Source organism: Procambarus clarkii, chromosome 74 (assembly GCF_040958095.1).
Source record: "Procambarus clarkii isolate CNS0578487 chromosome 74, FALCON_Pclarkii_2.0, whole genome shotgun sequence".
In the NCBI taxonomy this organism is placed as follows: Eukaryota; Metazoa; Arthropoda; class Malacostraca; order Decapoda; family Cambaridae; genus Procambarus; species Procambarus clarkii.
In genome coordinates this window covers 14,477,076-14,501,456 of record NC_091223.1, presented here as the reverse complement: position 1 = coordinate 14,501,456, position 24,381 = coordinate 14,477,076, and the positions used below count along the sequence as shown (strand labels likewise).

The 24,381-nt window shown below is 43.3% G+C and overlaps 2 protein-coding genes across 4 annotated transcripts in view; one reads left to right on the top strand and one right to left on the bottom strand.

Annotated features, from left to right (window-relative positions):
• Nucleotides 1-5,939, bottom strand: part of LOC123767343 (basic salivary proline-rich protein 2) — a 65,024-nt gene extending 59,085 nt beyond the window's left edge. The window contains exon 1 of the mRNA XM_045756953.2: nt 5,602-5,939. The gene's annotated coding sequence lies outside the window, so the exon portion shown is untranslated. The remainder of the gene's footprint in view (nt 1-5,601) is intronic.
• Nucleotides 1-22,962, top strand: part of LOC123767342 (uncharacterized) — an 89,642-nt gene extending 66,680 nt beyond the window's left edge. For 2 of the 3 annotated variants that reach the window (XM_045756952.2, XM_069312980.1), the window contains 6 exons: nt 13,742-13,892; nt 15,416-15,561; nt 15,684-17,231; nt 18,194-18,315; nt 19,088-19,221; nt 21,487-22,962. In XM_045756952.2, coding sequence (XP_045612908.2) covers nt 13,775-13,892; nt 15,416-15,561; nt 15,684-17,231; nt 18,194-18,315; nt 19,088-19,221; nt 21,487-21,647 — 2,229 coding nt within the window. In that variant the 5' untranslated portion in view covers nt 13,742-13,774 and the 3' untranslated portion in view covers nt 21,648-22,962. Of the gene's footprint in view, nt 1-12,194; nt 12,360-13,741; nt 13,893-15,415; nt 15,562-15,683; nt 17,232-18,193; nt 18,316-19,087; nt 19,222-21,486 lie in introns of those variants that run through there. The other variant, XM_045756951.2, reaches the window with a different exon arrangement.
• The last annotated feature ends 1,419 nt before the right edge of the window (nt 22,963-24,381 follow it).

Genomic DNA, 24,381 nt, shown 5'->3' with positions numbered 1-24,381 from the left:
CCACTGTGCCACACACCACACTACCACTGTGCCACACACACACCACACTACCACTGTGCCACACACACACCACACTACCACTGTGCCACACACACACCACACTACCACTGTGCCACACACACACCACACTACCACTGTGCCACACACCACACTACCACTGTGCCACATTACCAATGTCTGTATCCTCATACGACACTTTGTCTCTCACATGGAGGTATGAGAAGGTGGTGGTAGATGAGGGAGATACAGATAGATATATATATATATATATATATATATATATATATATATATATATATATATATATATATATATATATATATATAATAGAAGTACATGGTTGTGATTGGCGAGGATCAGTCAGCTGGTGGTAGTGACAAAGCGACAATTAAGGCGCGTCTTCTCGGCATACTGGTGGATTGTGGTGGATTGAGGGCAGGGTGAGGCAGCGCGCGGAGCCCCTGGGTGTCCCCCCCAGCACCACATTCATTGTTCCTCTGTCATGTTCTGTCTCCACTCTCACTGTACGTGTATGTCGCCTTTTGTCTGTCTGTCTCTCTCTCTCTCTGTCTCTCTCTCTGTCTCTCTCTCTCTGTCTCTCTCTCTCTCTCTGTCTCTCTCTCTCTCTCTCTCTCTCTCATCACAGCAAGACAGCTGCAGACTTCCGTCTCTCGTCTTCAAACTATCTGTCTTATTTTGTCGTCATGTAATGCCTTCTTCGCTCACTGAACGACCGTTTTTCTGGGATATGTCCTGCTCCACGACCGTCTTCCAGCGATGAACCATGCCCACGACTGTTTTTTAAGCGACGTGTTCTGTCCACGACTGTTTTTTAAGCGACGTGTTCTGTCCACGACTGTTTTTTAGCGACGTGTTCTGTCCACGACTGTTTTTTAGCGACGTGTTCTGTCCCACGACCGTTTTCCAGCGACGTGTTCTGTCCCACGACCGTTTTCCAGCGACGTGTTCTGTCCCACGACCGTTTTCCAGCGACGTGTTCTGTCCCACGACCGTTTTCCAGCGACGTGTTCTGTCCCACGACCGTTTTCCAGCGACGTGTTCTGTCCCACGACCGTTTTCCAGCGACGTGTTCTGTCCCACGACCGTTTTCCAGCGACGTGTTCTGTCCCACGACCGTTTTCCAGCGACGTGTTCTGTCCCACGACCGTTTTCCAGCGACGTGTTCTGTCCCACGACCGTTTTCCAGCGACGTGTTCTGACCCGCGACCGTTTTCCAGCGACGTGTTCTGTCCCGCGACCGTTTTCCAGCGACGTGTTCTGTCCCGCGACCGTTTTCCAGCGACGTGTTCTGTCCCGCGACCGTTTTCCAGCGACGTGTTCTGTCCCACGACCGTTTTCCAGCGACGTGTTCTGTCCCACGACCGTTTTCCAGCGACGTGTTCTGTCCCACGACCGTTTTCCAGCGACGTGTTCTGTCCCACGACCGTTTTCCAGCGACGTGTTCTGTCCCACGACCGTTTTCCAGCGACGTGTTCTGTCCCACGACCGTTTTCCAGCGACGTGTTCTGTCCCACGACCGTTTTCCAGCGACGTGTTCTGTCCCACGACCGTTTTCCAGCGACGTGTTCTGTCCCACGACCGTTTTCCAGCGACGTGTTCTGTCCCACGACCGTTTTCCAGCGACGTGTTCTGTCCCGCGACCGTTTTCCAGCGACGTGTTCTGTCCCACGACCGTTTTCCAGCGACGTGTTCTGTCCCGCGACCGTTTTCCAGCGACGTGTTCTGTCCCACGACCGTTTTCCAGCGACGTGTTCTGTCTATATGATAGAGCACACTATATAAGGTAATAGAGCATGTATAAGAGCATGTGTGCCTGTGAGCACACTATCCGAGAGCACCGTCGAATTCACGTTGATTTAACGTCTAATGTAACGTCGATTCGCAACGTTGCCGCAACGTGGGACTCCCTCCACTCTTGGCTTCTCTCTCCTGACTGGCCGTGTATGTATCCTCAGTGTTGCCATAGATACGTTGCCATAGATTCGCGTGATTTCATTGAACGTTGTGTGGCTAGGGTTATCTTGAGGTTATCTTGAGATGATTTCGGGGCTTTTTAGTGTCCCCGCGGCCGGGTCCTCGACCAGGCCTCCACCACCAGGAAGCAGCCCGTGACAGCTGACTAACACCCAGGTACCTATTTACTGCTAGGTAACAGGGGCATAGGGTGCAAAAAACTCCGCCCATTGTTTCTCGCCGGCGCCTGGGTTCGAACCCAGGACCACAAGTCCCGCGTGCTGTCCGCTCGGCCGACCGACTCCCGATACAGGCAATAGATTTCAATAAGAATTATCATTTGTTTCCCCTTTCAGTTATACAAACTTTAAGAGCTTTATGAGGGAGTTAAACCTCCTTGGAAGCCTGTCCGTTGTTGTGAATTAAACCAGTTCACTTAAACCGAATAATTATGTATATAGTAGCTTTATGTATATATAGTAGCTTTATGTATATATAGTAGCTTTATGTATATATAGTAGCTTAGCGTTGCTTCTCAATCAACTTGAGAATGGTCCAGGACGGACCGAAACGTCGTCGTCCCTTCAACTTCTAGTGTGTGGTCTGGTCAACATGTATATAGTATTATGCAAAATCCCATAAACAAATAGCCCCCAACCCACACATGTAATAGTTATTAACGCAGTGTCACCGGGGGGGGGGAGATGAATAACTCCTGGGTGAACTGAGGCATCAGGTGAAGCACGCCCAACCATTTGTGTTCCGCCCGGGATTTAGGAGTCAGAATTCTCGATCGTGAGTCGAGAACGAACCCTACTATGCTACCGGGGGTCTTAGTGTATATGTAAGGAAAGTGAGAACGTTTCCGTCCATCTTGAACCCAAGTCTTCGGTCCATCTTGGACCCTAATCTTCGGTCCATCTTGGACCCTTAATCTTCGGTCCATCTTGGACCCTAATCTTCGGTCCATCTTGGACCCTTAATCTTCGGTCCATCTTGGACCCTAATCTTCGGTCCATCTTGGACCCTAATCTTCGGTCCATCTTGGATCCCTAATCTTCGGTCCATCTTGGACCCTTAAATTCGGTCCATCTTGGACACTAATCTTCGGTCCATCTTGGACCCTTAAATTCGGTCCATCTTGGACCCTTAATCTTCGGTCCGTTCTAAACCCTTACCAAGTCCTGGACGGACCGAAACGAGGTCATTGGTATGATAGATGTGTGTACTCACCTAGTTGTGCTTCCGGGGGTTGAGCTTTAGCTCTTTGGTCCCGTGTTGAGTCACGTGTTTGGGACAATACTTACACTCACGCATTATATATATACACAAAAACACGCGTAATTTGACTTTATTTGTGTTTGTCGAACTTGAACTGGCAAGCTTAATGCGTTTTACAATGGGTAATGGGCGTGAGCACTTGACTCTGTCTATGGCCAGGAACGGTACTGGTTGGGCTTGATGTTGAGCTTATTAAAGATCCATCAGGCTCTGGAAGGGTTATTGAAGCCACCACACCAGGGACCAGATTCACGAAGCAGTTACGCAAGTACTTACGAACCTGGGGCCAGATTCACGAAGCAGTTACGCAAGTACTTACGAACCTGGGGCCAGATTCACGAAGCAGTTACGCAAGTACTTACGAACGTGTACATCTTTCCTCAATCTTTGACGGCTTTGGTTACATTTATTAAACAGTTTACAAGCGTGAAAACTTGCCAATCAACTGTTGTTATTGTTATAAACAGCCTCCTGGTGCTTCGGAGCTCATTAACTGTTTAATAATTGTAAACAAAGCCGCCAAAGATTGAGAAAAGATGTACAGGTTTCGTAAGTGCTTCGTGAATCTGGCTCCAGCTGTCTCACTACTCACGTAAACTCACATTCGTCCCGAACATAGTCCAGGACTACTAAGTATAGTAGTATACATATACACCCACGGTGTATATGTATACTGCGGAGTGGATACACCTCTGTGCTGGCGCCTTTGTTGTGGGGGCCACCGCTAGGGACCTCTCCGGCTGTCATCTGGTATCTTGCTAAAGTCCCCCCTTCACCTAGCGTGTCTAATACTGGTGCTCTCTGGAAGCCATTTAGGCAATACCTTTACTTGCTTGAAGTCCTTGAACACTGGACCTTAAGCGATCCATTTTCTTTTATTTTTTTAGCAAGGACATTTTTTTTATGTAGTATTGAGCTGTAAAATATAATTTGCATATTGCGTGTTGGTTCTAATTTGTGAGTAGGGTGCTGGTCTGAGCTACGAGGGGTCTCTGTGTGCTGGTCTGAGCTACGAGGAGGTCTCTGTGTGCTGGTCTGAGCTACGAGGGGTCTCTGTGCTGGTCTGAGCTACGAAGGGTTTCTGTGTGCTGGTCTGAGCTACGAGGGGTCTCTGTGTGCTGGTCTGAGCTACGAGGGGTCTCTGTGTGCTGGTCTGAGCTACGAGGGGTCCCTGTGTGCTGGTCTGAGCTACGAGGAGGTCTCTGTGTGCTGGTCTGAGCTACGAGGGGTCTCTGTGCTGGTCTGAGCTACGAGGGGTCTCTGTGTGCTGTCTGAGCTACGAGGGTCTCTGGTCTGAGCTACGAGGGGTCCCTGTGTGCTGGTCTGAGCTACGAGGGGTCTCTGTGTGCTGGTCTGAGCTACGAGGGGGTCTCTGTGTGCTGGTCTGAGCTACGAGGGGGTCCCTGTGTGCTGGTCTGAGCTACGAGGGGGTCCCAGTGTGCTGGTCTGAGCTACGAGGGGTCTCTGTGTGCTGGTCTGAGCTACGAGGGGTCTCTGTGTGCTGGTCTGAGCTACGAGGGGGTCCCTGTGTGCTGGTCTGAGCTACGAGGGGGTCTCTGTGTGCTGGTCTGAGCTACGAGGGGGTCCCTGTGTGCTGGTCTGAGCTACGAGGGGGTCCCAGTGTGCTGGTCTGAGCTACGAGGGGTCTCTGTGTGCTGGTCTGAGCTACGAGGGGTCTCTGTGTGCTGGTCTGAGCTACGAGGGGTCTCTGTGTGCTGGTCTGAGCTACGAGGGGTCCCTGTGTGCTGGTCTGAGCTACGAGGGGTCCCTGTGTGCTGATCTTAGCTACGAGGGGTCCCTGTGTGCTGGTCTGAGCTACGAGGGGTCCCTGTGTGCTGATCTGAGCTACGAGGGGTCCCTGTGTGCTGATCTGAGCTACGAGGGGTCCCTGCTTGCTGATCTGAGCTACGAGGGGTCCCTGCTTGCTGATCTGAGCTACGAGGGGTCCGTGTGTGTTGAACAAAGCCTCAAAGGGTCCCTGTGTGCTGAACAAACCAACAAAGGGGTTCTGCACGCAGTTAGGTCCACCAAACTCACTAGTTTTACTAGTGTCAGACTTAACGGGAATTGTAAGTGTCGCTAAGTAAAATTAGACTTTCCCCGTGAAATATTATAATTTGTGTCCCCCTACGAGGAAAACAAAGGTTTCCTTAAATATAGACAGTCCAGTTCCTTCGACAATATGTAAAGCGATATGCACTATTGGTTAGTTACGACTGTCACTACAGTCTTAACTGGCTCGCGAGATGCTGTAGTTATAAAAAAAAATTGTTGAATAATTGCGATTTTTTTTTAATAAATCGCCGTTTACGATTATTTTAAATAAAATTCACTATAAATCCTTACCTTAATTGTTGGTGTGAATGTGTAGCCGGATGCGAGTGTAGGCCTTCAGGATATCTGAGTCAGCTGACTGACAGTTAGTGTAAGGTTCTGACTATTGGTTCGCTATTTCCCCATGACCGTATCTGTAAGGTCAGATTTCCACTCGTGGCTCTTCCCTGTACTATGGTGAAAGGCCCGTAGCAATACTGGAGATATTACGAGCGAGGGGTTGAGGGTAGCGTGTAGCGGCGGGAGAGCGCACCGGTCCACTGCAGTCTTCGGCAGGCTCGTGTGCCCGCGGCCTCTGCTCTTCGCCCTTTGATTTTCCCTCGCCTGGGTGTCCTCAGTGTCTCCCCTCTCTCCCCCTCACACATGCGCACTGCTTCTCCCCTCCCTCTAGCACCAGGACAGCCCACTCCCTGCCTCCACCCAGACCCTAATTGGAGTCATTACATTGGTTAAACTTACATGTCATCCAATCGATCAAGTTTGCCCGGGGAAAAAAAAAAAGGCGCGAACGCCGAGCTGTGGCGCGCAGCTTTCCCGCCCAATTATTGATGACTTGTGGTTAAACACGAGGCTCGCAGGCCAGTGCACGATAATTTGGTGTTGCTTATGTGGGGACGGAGATCACAGGGGTTCATCTCCCACTGCCAGACCTGCCGGGCCAACACTCCCCCCACACTTACCAAGATGCCGCTACACTCCCGCCACAGTACAACCCGGTTTCCACTTACATGGACGCCGGTTACAACTCGGACATTCTTCATTTTTTCAAGATTTATGGCTATTTGTTATTCATGCATGATTTGTGAAAGCTTAGGCTGAGGCCGGTAAGGGAACTTGGGTCCCCTAAGGGTGTAGAGGACACCTCTAACTGGGTGTATTCATCGGGATGAAGAGCAGTTGTGTGGTTGAGGGCCATCCACCGACCATAGTCCCAGGCAGGGATTAGTAATTATCGCTCCGCGCATTTCCTTGCATCTCATGATTGGCCGACCAGGTATAATGAAGCTAGTTGATTAGAGACTCAGATAAGGTGTTGCAGAGGAGGACTGGAGGCACGGGGCGCGGAGAGGGTTGGGGTGGATGAGGGAGAAGGATAGGTTTAAGGCGGGTGTATCCTGGTGGCCGCTCCCAGGGACCCCCTAGCCATTCTTTATGCGCCAACAAGGGTCTTCGCGTGTACCACAGTTCCAGCCCTGCTCTGCCCTGTCCACTACTCCCGCCCTGCTCTGCCCTGTCCACTACTCCCGCCCTACTCTGCCCTCTCCACTACTCCCGCCCTGCTCTGCCCTCTCCACTACTCCCGCCCTGCTCTGCCCTCTCCACTACACCACTCTGCACTTCTCACCATCTATCATTGTACAGGTTGAGCCAAGCTGTGTCACTGCGTTTTACCCCATGATGTATGAGTCCGCCTTACGTGGTTGTGCTATGTTTTGTCTCTCTCTCTCTTCTCTCTTCTCTCTCTCTCTCTTCTCTCTCTCTCTCTCTCTCTCTCTCTCTCTCTCTCTCTCTCTCTCTCTCTCTCTCTCTCTCTCTCTCTCTCTCTCTCTCTCTCTCTCTCTCTCTCTCTCTCTCTCTCTCCCCCCTCCCCCCATTGACCCCCCGCCCACACACTCCCCCCCCACAGTAAGAGGGCGCCCCCAGCCACCCCCACCCACCAGGGTGGTGGGGTACAGGAGCTAGAGCCCACATTAAAGGTCTCGTGCCGGTATAAAAATGCATCTCTTTGTATTGTGGGAGTGATGGCTCGAGACGACCAGGCTGGCGGAGGCGCCACTACTCGGATTTACGAGACGTGACACTGGGATTTATAAGACATGACACTGGGATTTATTGAGACGTGACACTGGGATTTATTGAGACGTGACACTGGGATTTACGAGACGTGACACTGGGATTTATAAGACATGACAAGGAGGTTTACAAGACAGCTCTTGAAATTTACAAGACAACTCTGGGATTTACAAGACACGTATAAATCCTTGATGACTCCTGGTAGCAGAGAGGCCCACCCTTGAGTGCGACCATAAGTCTGGTTTAAAGTAGCATACTTAGCTGCGTGTTCAAGTTCAATCACGTCCCCCAAGATGCCTCTCCCCCCACAACATACACCCCCAAGATCCCTCTCTCTCCCCACAACATACACCCCCAAGATCCCTCTCTCTCCCCACAACATAAACCCCCAAGATCTCTCTCCCTCCCCACAACATACACCCCCAAGATCCCTCACCCACACAACATACACCCCCAAGATCCCTCACCCCCACAACATACACCCCCAAGATCCCTCTCTCACCACAACATACACCCCCAAGATCCCTCTCTCTCCCCACAACATACACCCCCAAGATCCCTCTCTCTCCACCACAACATACACCCCCAAGATGCCTCTCTCCCCACAACATACACCCCCAAGATCTCCCTCTCTCCCCACAACATACACCCCCAAGATCCCTCTCTCTCCACCACAACATACACCCCCAAGATGCCTCTCTCCCCACAACATACACCCCCAAGATCCCTCTCTCTCCCCACAACATACACCCCCAAGATCCCTCTCTCTCCCCACAACATACACCCCCAAGATCCCTCTCTCTCCCCACAACATACACCCCCAAGATCCCTCTCTCCCCACAACATACACCCCCAAGATCCCTCTCTCCCCACAACATACACCCCCAAGATGCCTCTCTCTCCACAACATACACCCCCAAGATCCCTCTCTCTCCACCACAACATACACCCCCAAGATCCCTCTCTCTCCCCATAACATACACCCCCAAGATCCCTCTCTCCCCACAACATACACCCCCAAGGGCTCCCCCTCTCCCTTCAACATACACCCCCCAAGATCTCCCTCACCCACACAACATACACCCCCAAGATCTCTCTCTCCCCCCACAACATACACCCCCAAGATCTCTCTCTCCCCCCACAACATACACCCCCAAGATCTCTCTCTCCCCCCACAACATACACCCCCAAGATCTCTCTCTCCCCCCACAACATACACCCCCAAGGGCTCCCCCTCTCCCCACAGACAAATGCCACACCCAACACCTGTTTCTCTGGTCCATCTCTAGGCTCCCATGTAAATAAAATATTGTATTATACATAATCTGGGATGTATACAAAAGTAGTGAAGACTCTTATTGAATCTTGTGCTCTTTATGACTGCCGGAGGAACCTCCCGACAAACTTTAATCTCATGTTAATATTTAAACAGTCAAGAAAGTCATTTGAAACGAGAAGAATTCAAGAACTTATTTTAAGGAAAACGGGAAGTATTGACAGAAAACGGGTTCGTAAAGTTATATGAATGGCTAATATGATTAACAAATTCGTATAGGCAAATGTCATAGTATTTATAGATTTTTTTTTTAAAGGCGTCTGATTAATATTTTTCGGTAGTTGTAACTTTGTTAAGAATCGTTAACTTTATATTAACTTGATATTCATCATATTTATTCAACAAATATCATTTATCTTGAGTTTTTGTATTAATTTTTAAGTGTGTGTTGTCTTACACTCTGAGGTAATCTCGTCTCTAGCCTCGCCTCTCCTCATATGTACCTGCCCAATACACTATATGTAACTGCCCCAATACACTATATGTACCTGCCCCAGTACACTATTTATGTACCTGCCCAATACACTATATGTACCTGCCCCAATACACTATATGTACCTGCCCCAGTACACTATTTATGTACCTGCCCAATACACTATATGTACCTGCCCAATACACTATATGTACCTGCCCAATACACTATATGTACCTGCCCAATACACTATATGTACCTGCCCAATACACTATATATGTACCTACCCAATACACTATATGTACCTTTGCAAATTTCCAGGCATCTGGGGCGTGTGCCTGGCCCCTGCATATCAGAGGATTCTGCCTGTTCCTTACGACTTCAATATCAATATGCTTCAACATCATAAATCGCTAACAATACGTGCCAAAACGTATCGTCCAGTCTCTCCTTCTCCCCCCACCCACCACCCTACCTTTCACGAGACGCGTATCTGCGACTCCCCGGCTCCAATTTACAATCAGCAAACTACCACTTAGAGTGCCGGTTCCTCGTCTACGTCCCAGTTTCGCGCCAGTATGACGTCACCGCCGGTATATAAGCCCTGACCGAGGCCCTGGTTAACACCATTTGGTCACCACTTGGTCCGGGAGACATCTCCCGTCACGCAGGGTGCAGTTGCGCCTCCACAGATCTCCAGTATCATCTTTTGATACTGGTAATGGCTCGAAAGGGCCACCACTTACGGGCTATTCATGCCCGTGCCACCTCTTGGGTGGCTTAATCTTCATCAATCAATCCCTGGTTAAGGTCCATTTGGTCACCATTTGGTCCGGGAGACATCTCCCGTCACGCAGGGTGTAGTTGCACCTCCACAGATCTCCAGTATCAGCTCTTGATACTGGTAATGGCTCAAAAGGGCCACCACTTACGGGCTATTCATGCCCGTGCCACCTCTTTGGTGGCTTAATCTTCATCAATCAATCCCTGGTCAATCCACGGGGAGACATCTTCCGTCACGCAGGGTGTAGTTGCGCCTCCACAGATCTCCAGTATCAGCTCTTGATACTGGTAATGGCTCAAAAGGGCCACCACTTACGGGCTATTCATGCCCGTGCCACCTCTTTGGTGGCTTAATCTTCATCAATCAATCCCTGGTCAATCCACGGGGAGACATCTTCCGTCACGCAGGGTGTAGTTGCGCCTCCACAGATCTCCAGTATCAGCTCTTGATACTGGTAATGGCTCAAAAGGGCCACCACTTACGGGCTATTCATGCCCGTGCCACCTCTTTGGTGGCTTAATCTTCATCAATCAATCCCTGGTCAATCCACGGGGAGACATCTCCCGTCACGCAGGGTGTAGTTGCACCTCCACAGATCTCCAGTATCAGCTCTTGATACTGGTAATGGCTCAAAAGGGCCACCACTTACGGGCTATTCATGCCCGTGCCACCTTTTGGGTGGCTTAATCTTCATCAATCAATCAATCGTGGTCAATCAAAAACCATCTGGTGCTCTTTCATAGCTCACTTGAGTTTTCCCTTACCTTGACGTTCTGATGAACGGGTGACATTCAGAGCACATTGTACTCATCTATTTGTGCTTGCGGGGGTTGAGTTCAGGCTCTTTGGTCCCGCCTCTCAACCGTCAATCAACAGGTGTACAGGTTCCTGAGCCTATTGGGCTCTATCATATCTACACTTGAAACTGTGTATGGAGTCAGCCTCCACCACATCACTGCCTAATGCATTCCATTTGTCAACTACTCTGACACTAAAAAAAATTCTTTCTAATATCTCTGTGGCTCATTTTGGCACTCAGTTTCCACCTGTGTCCCCTAGTGTCCGCAAGGTGAATGCGACACATTGTGTAATGTGACACATTCACTTTGTATCAGTAACAATTTTATTTTTGAGTGTGCTAAGCCAAGTGGTTAAGGGGTTTTTGTCATATATGGTTTATCATTATTTTCTGAAAGATTAAAGTAATTTTTGTTAAAATTTGTTATACTAAATATTTTAAAGTGTTTATTCTCTTGGTTTTTCACCAGCTATTCGTACACTGTAAAGGATTTAGCAGCTTTATTTTACTTTTTTCTCCTTTTTTGTTATTAATGTACGATTGGCACAACACCTTCCAGGATAGTAACTGCGCTATTCCAGATCTCGTCACACTGGGAATACCAAGTTCATAGGTTTGAATCCTCATTACGGCTCCTATGAATTTTCTCATTTGTTCTCTCTTTCTTTCAGAGGCTGCGGTTATTTCTTAACATTTTCTTATTGCTTTTGTTATCCATCAAATTCTTTGCGTTTCCATTTTCTTCCTTGACACATAAACCATGATGAGTTATAATAATTATTATAAAGCATATTTGATGAGCCATTATTTATCACACGATGCTTTATAAATCTTGATCTCTGAGTACTCACTCCAGGAGGTAGTTTTAAATTTTCTATTTCATATTGTGATAGACTCCTCGAAGGTAAATGAATGTGTATCATGTGTGATTATATAACTATGAGGGAGTATCCGTATAAAGATTCCCTGGTGCCGCCTACCCGGTAGCTTAGGCTTCCATGGGGTGCCACTGAGACAGTTTACCCTGGGGTGCCACTGAGGCAGTATACCCTGGGGTGCCACTGAGGCAGTATACCCTGGGGTGCCACTGAGGCAGTATACCCTGGGGTGCCACTGAGACAGTTTACCCTGGGGTGCCACTGAGGTAGTTTACCCTGGGGTGCCACTGAGGCAGTATACCCTGGGGTGCCACTGTGGCAGTTTACCCTGGGGTGCCACTGAGGCAGTTTACCCTGGAGTGCCACTGAGATAGTTTACCCTGGGGTGCCACTGAGGCAGTTTACCCTGGGGTGCCACTGAGACAGTTTACCCTGGGGTGCCACTGAGGCAGTTTACCCTGGGGTGCCACTGAGGCAGTTTACCCTGGGGTGCCACTGAGGCAGTTTACCCTGGGGTGCCACTGAGATAGTTTACCCTGGAGTGCCGCTGGGATAGTGTGGCCTTCAAGTTTCCCGTTTTCTCCAGTGTTAGCATCCTGTTGCCATGACAACCATGCTCTCCCAGTCACAATCAAAACAAAAACAAAGTGAGGTGGAAGACCCCTGTGTAGTAGAGCACCGTAGAGGCGTCTTACCAGCACACTTATTGCTCCAGCTTAGAACAAATAAGGCGACCAGACAACTAACGTGACGGACACATAGTCTGGGTAAGTTAGCACTTGTAAAGCAGCCACTCCAACTTGACTAGAGGTGCTGACCTCACCCTTGGAAACCGGGCCATGTCCGAGAACGCGCACTGCTTTCCCAGGATTAACAATAAAAATACATTTTTCATACAATATATAATATCTTTAGACATGTTAAAGTAGGCGAGGAGTCACAATAACGTGGCTAAAGTATGTTGACCAGACCACACACTAGAAGGTGAAGGGACGACGACGTTTCGGTCCGTCCTGGACCATTCTCAGGTCGACTTGAGAATGGTCCAGGACGGACCAAAACGTCGTCGTCCCTTCACCTTCTAGTGTGTGGTCTGGTCAACATGTTAAAGCAGTTACATAATACAGTACAGTAATTGTTTATTATATCAATCATTAGTTATGCATGGCTGTTTGGGCATAATTATATAAATTAGAAGGGTCTCGGATTACAATTATTTTCATTCTCGACTCACAATCGAGGATCCCGGGTTTAATTCCTGGGCGAGACAGAAAGGGTTGGGCACGTTTCCTTTCGCCTAATATGTCTGTTCATCTAGCAGTAAATAGGTACCCCAGGAATAAAGCAACTGTTTTGGGGTTGCAATCTGGGAAGGGTCGGTAGTTCGACCCTGGGGTGCCCTTGATACAGGACTACAGTATATATATGTACAGGCTTCCTATGCTACACATATTGGTTAAGGCTTTGATATTATGAAGAAACTAATTTTTTCCATTTTGAAATAGCTGAGAGGTTTCTATATACAGTACTATATTCTTTTACTTTCCTGCTGTATAATATTAGCAAAATTTTAAACATATGATGTTTCTTGATCTTAGTTTACTGAGCAAATAAGATGATAGAGGATTAATTAATTTTGTCAGGGAGAGATAGCCTGTGTATACAGTATATATATATACTTTACACTTGCATCAAGGTCCCCTCAAGGTCAAACTATTGACCCTTCCTAGGATGCAACCCCACAATAGTTCCCAATCTCCCAGGTACCTATTTACTGTTAGGTGAGCAATGGCGAAAGGAAATGTGCCCAAACCTTTTTGTCCCACCCAAGAATCCAACTCACAATTCCCGATTATGAGTCGGAATGAAGTCAACTGTAATACGAGACCCTCGATACATACACTGTGCAACACTGTACTGAGGTATCATCTAATGGGAATATATTGAGGCCATGTGATGGGATCACACAAACATCCCTGGACACATGCACTGCCCATCGTTCAGCCTCATTATCTAACCATAAATACATCATGTTCTTATGATTTTATTATACAGGTGATAGATTATTAACTAATCTATCCTATGTTGTTTAGCATTGTAAGTGTACACGATTTAAAAGTTACATTAAAATTGTTTTATTTCCTTATAGGTACTGTACAGTAATACGTCATGACTAGGTGCCATGAATTTACCCATTATGCGTCGTGGTTTATCACCAGAGGGATGCAAAATTCGTGATCGTCATCAAGGAAGTCTCACCATTGGTATTCAAGGCACTACAGTACATCCAGCTGAACGAGGTAATAGAATTATATTTTGTAATTATCCTAATTCAGCTTACAGTACATAATTGCAGGTTTTGTGCTGTTGAGTGATATATATTTCCCAAAAGATAGAGTTTTATTATGTGCTACTGTACATTACAGTGTAGCCTTAATTTTATGGGTACAGCTTTAATGGAAATGCTATTTCATAAATTTAATACAGTAGGCTATATGCAAATGATGCAGTTCTTGTAGTAAATAATGATAGTGTATATAGTGTATAGTTTAGTTAGCACTTTGGGCAAAAATCCTAGAAGTGGTCAATCACATTAAATACCAAGGCTCTGAAATTTATAAAGAGTATTTTGTTCAATTAGATTGAGAGTAATCAGGGAGGGAAAGGGCTGTTGTGGTGCAAGCCCTGGTTTGGGAGAGGTAAGGTAATTGTCAGCACAGTGTCTGTTCAATATAACTATAGAGCACCTCGAAGGAACACAAGGATAGGATAAGAGCTGGAATATAAGGACAGGATGAAGGAACTGTATTCAGCCACTTGGACCATCGGGGATTGAATGCTGATCTGCAAGAAGCGAGGCCATTGCTATACCGACCTGTCTGCATGCAGCTCAAGGACTGCGTGATGGCATGGTAGTGCCTGCCATAATGTGTGCCTTCAGGTGAAGGAATAGGGTGCCCAAGTACTTCTGTTCTACCATGGGAATTGAAACCGTGACTTTTCAGCTGTGACCTGTCAGCACTGATGACTGCAGTACAGAACCCATAGTGCAGTTAGCTTCATTCTTGACTAACAAATGGGGGATCCCGGGCTGGACAGGAATGGTTGGGTATGTTTCCTTTCACCTAATGCCTTTATTCACCTAGCAATACTAAATAGGTACCTGTGAGTTAGGAAACTGTAGTGGGGTTGCATTCTGAGGGAGGGTCATTAGTTGAACTAGGGGGGAGGGGACCTCAATACAAGCCTAAAGTATATACTGTATATACACAGGCTGTCCCCCAACAAATTGAATTATATAGCAAATGGATATACAGTTATATATATGAATATTTTAACTATTACCTCTACCATTTCTTCTGGGCTGATGATGGTCCTATACAAACTCTGAGCCGTACAGATCTTATACTGGCTTATAGCACACCCAATTATTTTGTAGCTATTGATTGGTGATACTAGACAGTAGCAACACTAACACTGGGAAGCCATGTTGACAGCCACTTGGGCCTCTTCAATCTCACATCCAAACATTTTTGTATTTTTTTTCTCAGGGGAATGATGACAAAAATCTGTGTAAATTTTTAATCATTTTTATTTTTCATGGGAATTCATTCTGGTACTCTCCAGCATAATTTTAAATAGGATAAACTTTCTTTCAGCAGCATACTGTACTTTATTGGTGTTTAACCCATTAGTTGGAGACAACAGACTGTTCCCAGATGTCTGTGGTTTAGAGACATTACTGGAAGGGAGCCATTTCAAAGAGACTTCAGTGTACAGTATGAAATGCTGGTTTTATGATGTACAGTATTGCTTTTTGCAGGTAGAACTCAAAATACCTTTTTACAAGACAGCGTAAGGAGGCTGCATGAAATACAAGCCCGATGTAAGGAACGAGACCATATTAAAAGATCCCAGCCATTAAAAGCAACGAGGGAGAGTTCAGCAAGTACATCTTCTTTAAAACAGGTGCTATTTTAATATACAATGCTGTACTATAGTTGCAAGAAAATGCTTTAAGTGTTTTATTGAGGATCATATGAACTGGCAGACGTCTTTATACAATACTGATGGATTGATTTGTATTGCAGGTGAATGCCTTGGCACCCATTAGAAATGGATCAGCCAAGCTCCGAAGCAGAAGTCAAAATTCCGAGCGTGAAGGAAGTGCACATTCAGACTATTTTTCTCTCACTGAGGAACAGATTGAGCCATTAATCACTCATCCCACACATTACTACCTCTCGGAGCATGGTGGCCTGGTTACATCAGATGATAACATAACTTCAAATAATGAATGCAATGGAGAAAACATTTTAAATTATTCAAAGAACTCGACTCATCACAATCAGACACATCAAACAAACTCTCAAATCTCGGATTGCCAACCAAGGCCTGTATCAGGAAGCCCAGTTGTACTGAAGCCTATCACTTCAAAACTCGTCCAAACCATGCCAACACCAGTGGTCCCAGCACTGAGACAAGCATCAGCTAGTGATCAGATGTTTGTTAGTGAAAGTGAGTTAACCCAGGGAATGAGGAAGATGAGAGTGGATAATTTAATGTCAAAAATTAAGAATCAGAAGCCATCATGCGAATTAGATTACAACTTGCATTACAAGACTATTGAAAATCAACATAAGATGTTGCTTGATAATTCAGATAGGCTGAGTTTATACAGATCTGGGGATGGGAGCATAAGAAATGAAATCGACACCCAAAGATCTGTAGTAAAATCTAAATCACCTGCAGTGTCTAGTAGGCCAGTAAGTTCAAAGATGGTACGTGCTCGAAGCTTTGACAGAGATTTAAGTATTCCCAAAAATGGAAGTGTAGTCCCTAAATCAAATAAGTCAAATAATAATAACAGTAAAAACAATTTGCCACATCCTTCATCTCCTCAAATTAGGAAGAGGATATCAAAATCAAATAGTAATCTTACCCATACGGGTCACAATTTGTTACCTCAAAGTTGTAATCAAGATCAGTCTGTTGTTACAACTCGAGAAAGAAGAAAAAATAATAATTACAATAGAAGAATCACCTCACCTCAGTCACCAAATAATACAGGTTACATGGCCAATGTTGAAGCTTTCCAGAGAAGCAAGAGCAATCTAGAAAAGACTTTGGGCCGAGGAGATAAAGAAAATGTGTATCAGTCATCATTGAACTCACATAATCAAATAGACTTAAGTGGCTTTTACTCAGACAATAAATTGCAGTGTGATGAGGCTGGTGATGTAAATGTTCCTTCTCTTGAGATAGAATCTACTAGAGATGTAAATTGTGGTACAACTATTTCTTCAAGTTGTGACAGGAATATTGATCATCAGCCAGCTTTCCAAGAATCAAAAAGGGAAGAGTATCATTTGAACATACGCCCAGAGAGTCCGAGTATTGGAAGTGCAGTTGACCAGTCACTAGATAACAGGGTCTTCATGGAAGACTTTCAAGATAATGCTGGCAATAGATCTTTTGATACAACAGATTTTGTACATGATGAAAGTAAAGATAGCCATGAAATGATTCAAGATGATATGAAAGATAGCCGTGAAGCTGAAGATATGAGAACTTCAACACCTGTGCCTAATGCTGCTCGTGATGCACCATTTACTAACTCTTCACCAAAATTATTAAAGGTGAGATTAAGCAGCATAGTTTTTTTGCCTCTTATTTACTTCTACCAGTATTTATGGACTTAAAATTATTCCCACTGAGAAAATCCGTAAGAGCCGTGATGAGGATTCGAACCTATGGGGGGGGGTAGTCCCATGCACACACCCCAGACAATCGGGCCACGACACAGTACATTGTCTGGGGTGTGTGCGTTCGAACTACCCATTGCATAGGTTCGAATCCTCATCACGGCTCCTATAGATTTTATTATTGATGCAGTCACGTTAGTATTATTACTGTGTATAATTCCCATTGTCGGGGTACAGGTAGCCTGTATTTAGGTTTTCGAGACTCCTCTAGGCCCATTTCTGACCTTCCCAGGATGCAGCTCAAACTCCCATGTACCTATTTACTGCTAGGTGAACAGTGGCATCAGATGAAATGAAACATGCCCAACCATCTCTGTCATGCCCGTGGATTGAACCCGGGTCCCTTGATTGTGAGGTTAGGATGTAATCAATTGTACTGAAGGCATAATTTTCCTCATTTCCTTTTCCTCATAATTTTCCTCATTTCCTTTTCCTCATAATTTTCCTCATTTCCTTTTCCTCATAATTTTCCTCATTTCCAGCTCCCAGCATAATTTTTCTACTGGTGATTTTTTTTTGTCTTTGTAAATTTTGTTTAGTTTGTTCATAGCATTATGAATATGCCAGACATTTTTCACTTACAAGTTACAGGGGGCTACTGGGGCTACTTCGATATATTTAAAAGATTGCTGGCAGTATTTTGTGTATACAGTATTTCATGTGTATTAATATTTTGAAATTGAAAGCTAGCATGTCTACTGAAGGGCAGAGTCTGATATCTCCCACCATTTATAGTTGAGTATTGTATGCCACTCTATGCTAAACACAAATGATGACAATGTATAGAATGTATATTATGTAAATTAATGTTTTCATTAAAATTATAACAATTGAAGATGGACCAGAGTAAGGCTCAGACTTCGGCAAAATCTTCGCTCAGAAGATCCCAGTCCCTGAAGAATGTTCACCAGCGACCTGGTCACCCGCCACCCACGTACAAAAAGGGCAAAATTCCAAAGTAAGTTGTACAGTATATGATGATTTTTGCTGCTTTACTTTTATAATTTATGGTAAGTAAAAAGTACAGAAATATGTACAGTAAAATCACAACCACATTATTATCAGAAAATATAGAATTTGCATGATGGGATAAAACTTGCGTCTCTGAAGTCTTCAGTGGTATGTGTGTCTGAGGAGTTCAAAGATGTGTGTTCAGTCCTACTGTTCAGCTTCAGTGTCATTTTAGAGAAATGTGATCTTTGGGTTAAAAAGAATGCATTACTGTGTTGAATTAGATTGTCTAAATCTGTAACTCAAATGTCTTGCTTCCTGTTGGAGCTTTCCGTCAGCAGGTGGCCATAGAATGTGCCAAGTACAATTTAGCTACAGGTGCAACTATCTCTCTGCTTATGACTGATTAAATAGACCTTCACATTCTGGAGGAATTCATTGAGTCGATGAGTTAGATCCAAAACATATTTGTACTGGCTTACAGTATTTACTTTTACTGCATCACAATCATTCATTTCCTCATGGAATGACCTTAGTTTCAAGATGACTGGAAAGTTTGCTTTCCAAATGATCCTTTGAGTCATATACATCCTACAGTACTTGATATTATGGCATCACTCATCTTATAGCTTTTACTCTCGTATTGTCATCCTGAACGATGCCTTGGAATTTTGAAATATTCTGTGACTAAATAGTCTTCTGGGCTTGATACCTTCTTTTGATGATTAATTACTTTCACTGCATCAGATTGGTAATGTCATGGATGACTTTGTCTGTAGATACATCTTGGCTCGCAGAGAGGAAGAGAGACGTTTGAAAGAGTTAGAGCGGGCTGTTGATCCCGACTGTCCTCCAGGCCACACGCCATTACCTGACCACGAGCGCCGTAATACCCTTCATCTTCTTCAGAAAAGTAAGTATAGTATTGTAGTGTTTCTTTTGGTATGCTTTTAATAAACACATTTACATTTGTATATATATCCTGTATTGTGATTCTAAACTCGCCTTAAAATCTATTAGTAGCAAATGTGTTTCACAGTCTAGTATTACCATCTCAGGCCAGAACATATATTTAGAAGGACTACTGAAAGATACATTATCTGCTGCTTAAACAAATAATTATATTAATAATAATGTTTATTTGCAAAAATATCTACAATTGAAAATGTTAGAATCAATGTATCGTGATGGATGGTGTCAGGTGATCGGGTGAAATACATATTGCAAAGCTCCGTGTTACATGCAGCAGTGTGGGCAAATAATGTAGCTAACAGAATGAATGTGTTATGCATAGGATAATTGCTGATTGAATGTGGATTTACATAATAAATTTTAGGCTAATAATTGAAGTACAGGTACCTTAATTAACTTGTAATGTTGGTCTGCATTGGGTGACTGGTCACTTTCGAGCATTCCTATTTACATACATTTCTTTTATGAAATTAATCTCCTTGGAGTGTTTACCTTTGATGGCTTAGTATAGCTCTTTTGGCAGTTTCTAAAATGGACACCCTTCTGAAGTTGGCTTGAGGAATTAAGAGATGGAGTACCTATGGTTTTGGTTCATTATGCGGTTTCCCATACTAATGGGAAACTAATTTCTCATACTAATAATCGAGTGTACCTTTGACTTTAAGGAAAAGCAGGTACTGTATTGATTGAGCTGTATAAATCTCTGGTGCTGTATTATTTGGATATTTGGATATATTTTATCCATTTGGATAACTGTATCCAAGCACGGAGACCTCAACTGCAAAAGGACATAGCTGCTCTGGAGAAAGTGCAACACCGGGCCACAAAAATCATTCTAGATCTAAGTCAACTCTCGTATCAGGAATGGTTGAGAGCCTCATCACTGCAAACCAGGCATGACATGGCAGATCTCATTGAAACTTTTATAATACTGAACAAATTGGAGGACGTTGATCCAGACAATTTCTTCAAAAGGTCAGATGTAGCACAAACAAGGAACAACAGTTTCAAGCTCAACAAGCGACAATGTAGGACTGGGAACAGGAGATGCTCTTTCACCCACAAGGTTATAAACCCATGGAACTGCCTACCTGCCAAAGCCATAAATGCCAAAACACTGTTATTTATAAAATCCAAGTGGAAGAGATCATCAGGGCATATTTGGGGACTTTAACAAGCCCCCAGCTTCCTGTCCTTATCGAGGCCACTAGTGTTAGTGACCCTTCGAGTGAATTCAGGTAATTTTAGGTGCTTTGCTGAAATTTTACTCATGTCTTAAGGTGTTTACTATAGTGAATAGTGGCAGCTGTTCACCACAAATTCCTTAGCTTCCTTAAGGAATATATGTAATCAGAATTCATAACTTTACTTGGTGCACAATATATTGAATGGCACTGACTCTGAAGCTTATGTAGCCTGATAATTTTATATATATATACTATATATATATATATACATATATATATATATATATATATATATATATATATATATATATATATATATATATAGATATATAGATATATATATAGATATATATATAGATATATAGATATATATATAGATATATAGATATATATATAGATATATATATATATATATATATATATATATATATATATATATATATATAGATATATAGATATATATATAGATATATAGATATATATATAGATATATAGATATATATATAGATATATAGATATATATATAGATATATAGATATATATATAGATATATAGATATATATATAGATATATAGATATATATATAGATATATAGATATATATATAGATATATAGATATATATATAGATATATAGATATATATATAGATATATAGATATATATATAGATATATAGATATAGATATATATATATATATATATATATAAAATACATACATACATACATACATACATACATACATACATACAGTATATGGGTATGGTGAAGAAGTAATTATTGTGTTGAAATTTGTGGTTCTATGATTGACTAAAGAGGATGGAGGCCAGGAGGCATAGCTAGCTGCTTCAGAGTCCCAAAAGATAGACCTTAGCAAGCATTATAAAATCAAATATAAAATAACAAATGAAAGAGCTATAAAGAACACATCAACTAAGGTGATGTAATGCTGTTGGTTTGCCATGCATATAATTGTTTAACTTTTAAAATACAAATACGATTTGCACTGTCATCAATTACAGGTGAGGCCGAGGTAATGAGGGAGCTGTCAATGCTACCTGTGGCCCAAGATACACTGAGAGTTAAAAAAGTGCGTCACGATCTGGAGGCCAAACTCACGCAAATTGAAGATGGATTGAGAATATTTTCTCAACCTAAAGTGTATGTCATGAACGATGAATGAATTTAGTAATAAAGTGTCTTTATGAGGACCAATGTTATGTTGATTATTGTTATACAAGCTGTGGTGTTGGTTATTGTGGATATAATTAAATTGTTGTTGGTTATGAATATACTTAACATTTTTAATGTTTTTATTTAACAAAATTTCAAGTAACTTATTATAATTTAACAGTTTTAAGCCATAGCAATGTTTGCTCCTTGTGGTATAGTGTATTAACTGATGAAGCACCTAGTCACCAACATGCACAAGAATCGATACTGTACATACGTAACATCTGTATACCTTCTAGTAGTCGGTATCTGTGGAATATAAAGTCAGGAATCTCACGCACATCTCATAAGAGCAGATGGATAAGCCATCTGCGTATGCAAATTGAGATACAAATTATTTTTGTTATATATGCAGTGTAGTTTGCAGGTTGTATTGTTGGGTAAATATAGATTACACATAATAGCTCAAGATTAATGTGTAATATTACCAGAACTATTATTACAAAAGTCTTGACTTTCATGTTATATTTAGAAAATTAGCTAGGCCAATTGAAAAACAAGTATTGATTAATGGGTGTCAAGCATTAGAAATGGGATAAAAATTACCTATATTTTGTAATGCCATCCAAAATTTCATCATTGTGTGCTTATTTACTGGATTGCTTTCCATTTTGTATTGGTATCCTGTCCATACATGTTGCTGTACTACAGTGACCATTAACATATACCATGAGGTTACCTTGAGGTGCTTCCGGGGCTTAGCGTCCCCGCGGCCCGGTCGTCGACCAGGCCTCCTGGTTGCCGGACTGATCAACCAGGCTGTTGGACGCGGCTGCTCGCAGCCTGACGTATGAGTCACAGCCTGGTTGATCAGGTAATCATATAGACAGGTTGATCATATAGACAGATATTTGTTGGGTTTTCTAGAGGAGCCATGGAGGCGCCTCCAGAAAGAGGCATTTCATTACATTTAATGCTGGGTTTTTGCAAATTGTAAAGTTCAGCTGTAACCAGTTTCAAAACTTTTGCTGCTGTTGCATTCTGGTTTTAGGGCAAATTGTTTTCTGGTCACTGCCCAATCAGCTGAGTAAAGCCAACATGGCCATCAGACCCTGGTAAATTTGGCACCACTGAAGTTACCAAGTTCTTTCTCAAAGACTTCAGTCTTTGGCTTCAGCAATATTTCACATATTGGTATCGAATATTAACATCTTAGAGCTCTGAAGTTTACTAAAGTGTGCTCTAATTGTATTTGTAGTATCTCTTCATACTTGTTTTATCTTACATATACTGTACTCCAGACCGACAACCAGAGAGCAACTCCAGTCTCCTGAGACTTATGAATGCCTACTACTGTACTGCATTTCATTGCAGTAATTTATAATAAATAAATAAATAAATAAATGTTTATTTAGGTAAGGTACATACATACAAGAGATTTTACAAAGATTGATGGATTTATAGACAGAGCTAGTACATACAATGCCTAAAGCCACTATTACGCAAAACATTTCGGGCATGAAAAACATTAATGACTAAAGCTTAATACTAATTTATTGTGGTGTGCAGATTAGGGCTCTGGCTATCAAGTATTTCCCATGTATGTATTATGAGATAGCTCTATGCTACAGTTTTGAAGGCAGAACTGTTAGTTTAGATACTTTACTGGTTTTATACAAGCAATAAAAGACGGCTGTATATTTTCTACCTTGGATATCACAACTGTGTTGAGAGGTGTGAGTGCAGAAGAGTATTCTAAATTAGGGTCCAGGTGCCTTAAAGGTATCATTATTGTTATGGTAACTATTGTTTTGGAAGTTTGCATTTTCCATCCTATCTTTTTCATGCCTATGTTTGCTTTGTTGTGCACTCTAAACATTAGAATGTTCAATACTAAAATTCCTAGACTTTATACCTGTTCCCTCCATTTTAAAAGGTTTGGACTGAATCATATATCTGTCCCCATATTGAGTTTGTTTGTCTTTGCTCATGACATTTGATTCCCATTGAGCATAATGCTATTTTCTGTTTCCCACTGAAGAACTTTATATCCAGTACTAAAGTGTTCTACGCTTTCGACTCGCAATCAAGGATCCCTGATTTCCATCCTCGGGTGGGACTGGAAATGGTTGAACATGTTTGCTTTCACATGATGTATCTGTTCACCTAGCAGTAAACAGGTAGCCAGAAGTCAAGCAACTGTTGTGGGTTGCATCCTTATGAAGGTTGGTAGTACAACTGAGGATGACCTCGATAAGAGCCTAAGTATGGGCTTCCTGTCCTGTTTGTTAGAAAACTTAATATCTATCTACCTACATTACACGTTACACCACTAGCCCTCATTTCATACACTTATCACTACATGGCCACATTTACCAAAGGCCTTCATGAAGTTTGTTTATTCTGCATTTTATTTTGCATTTGCAATTACCATTAGATAACTATAGCAAGTCATATTGGTAATAGACTGGAGATGTATTACCTTGAGGTTATCCTTGAGGTGCTTCCGGGGCTTAGCGTCCCCGCGGCCCGGTCGTCGACCAGGCCTCCCAGTCCAGCAACCAGGAGGCCTGGTCGATGACCGGGCCGCGGGGACGCTAAGCCCCGGAAGCACCTCAAGGTAATACATCTCCAGTCTATTACCAATATGACTTGCTATAGTTATCTAATGGTAATTGCAAATGCAGAATCTTCCTGCTCTAAAGGTATGTTGCTTTATAGTTCTTCATTCTTATCCATACACT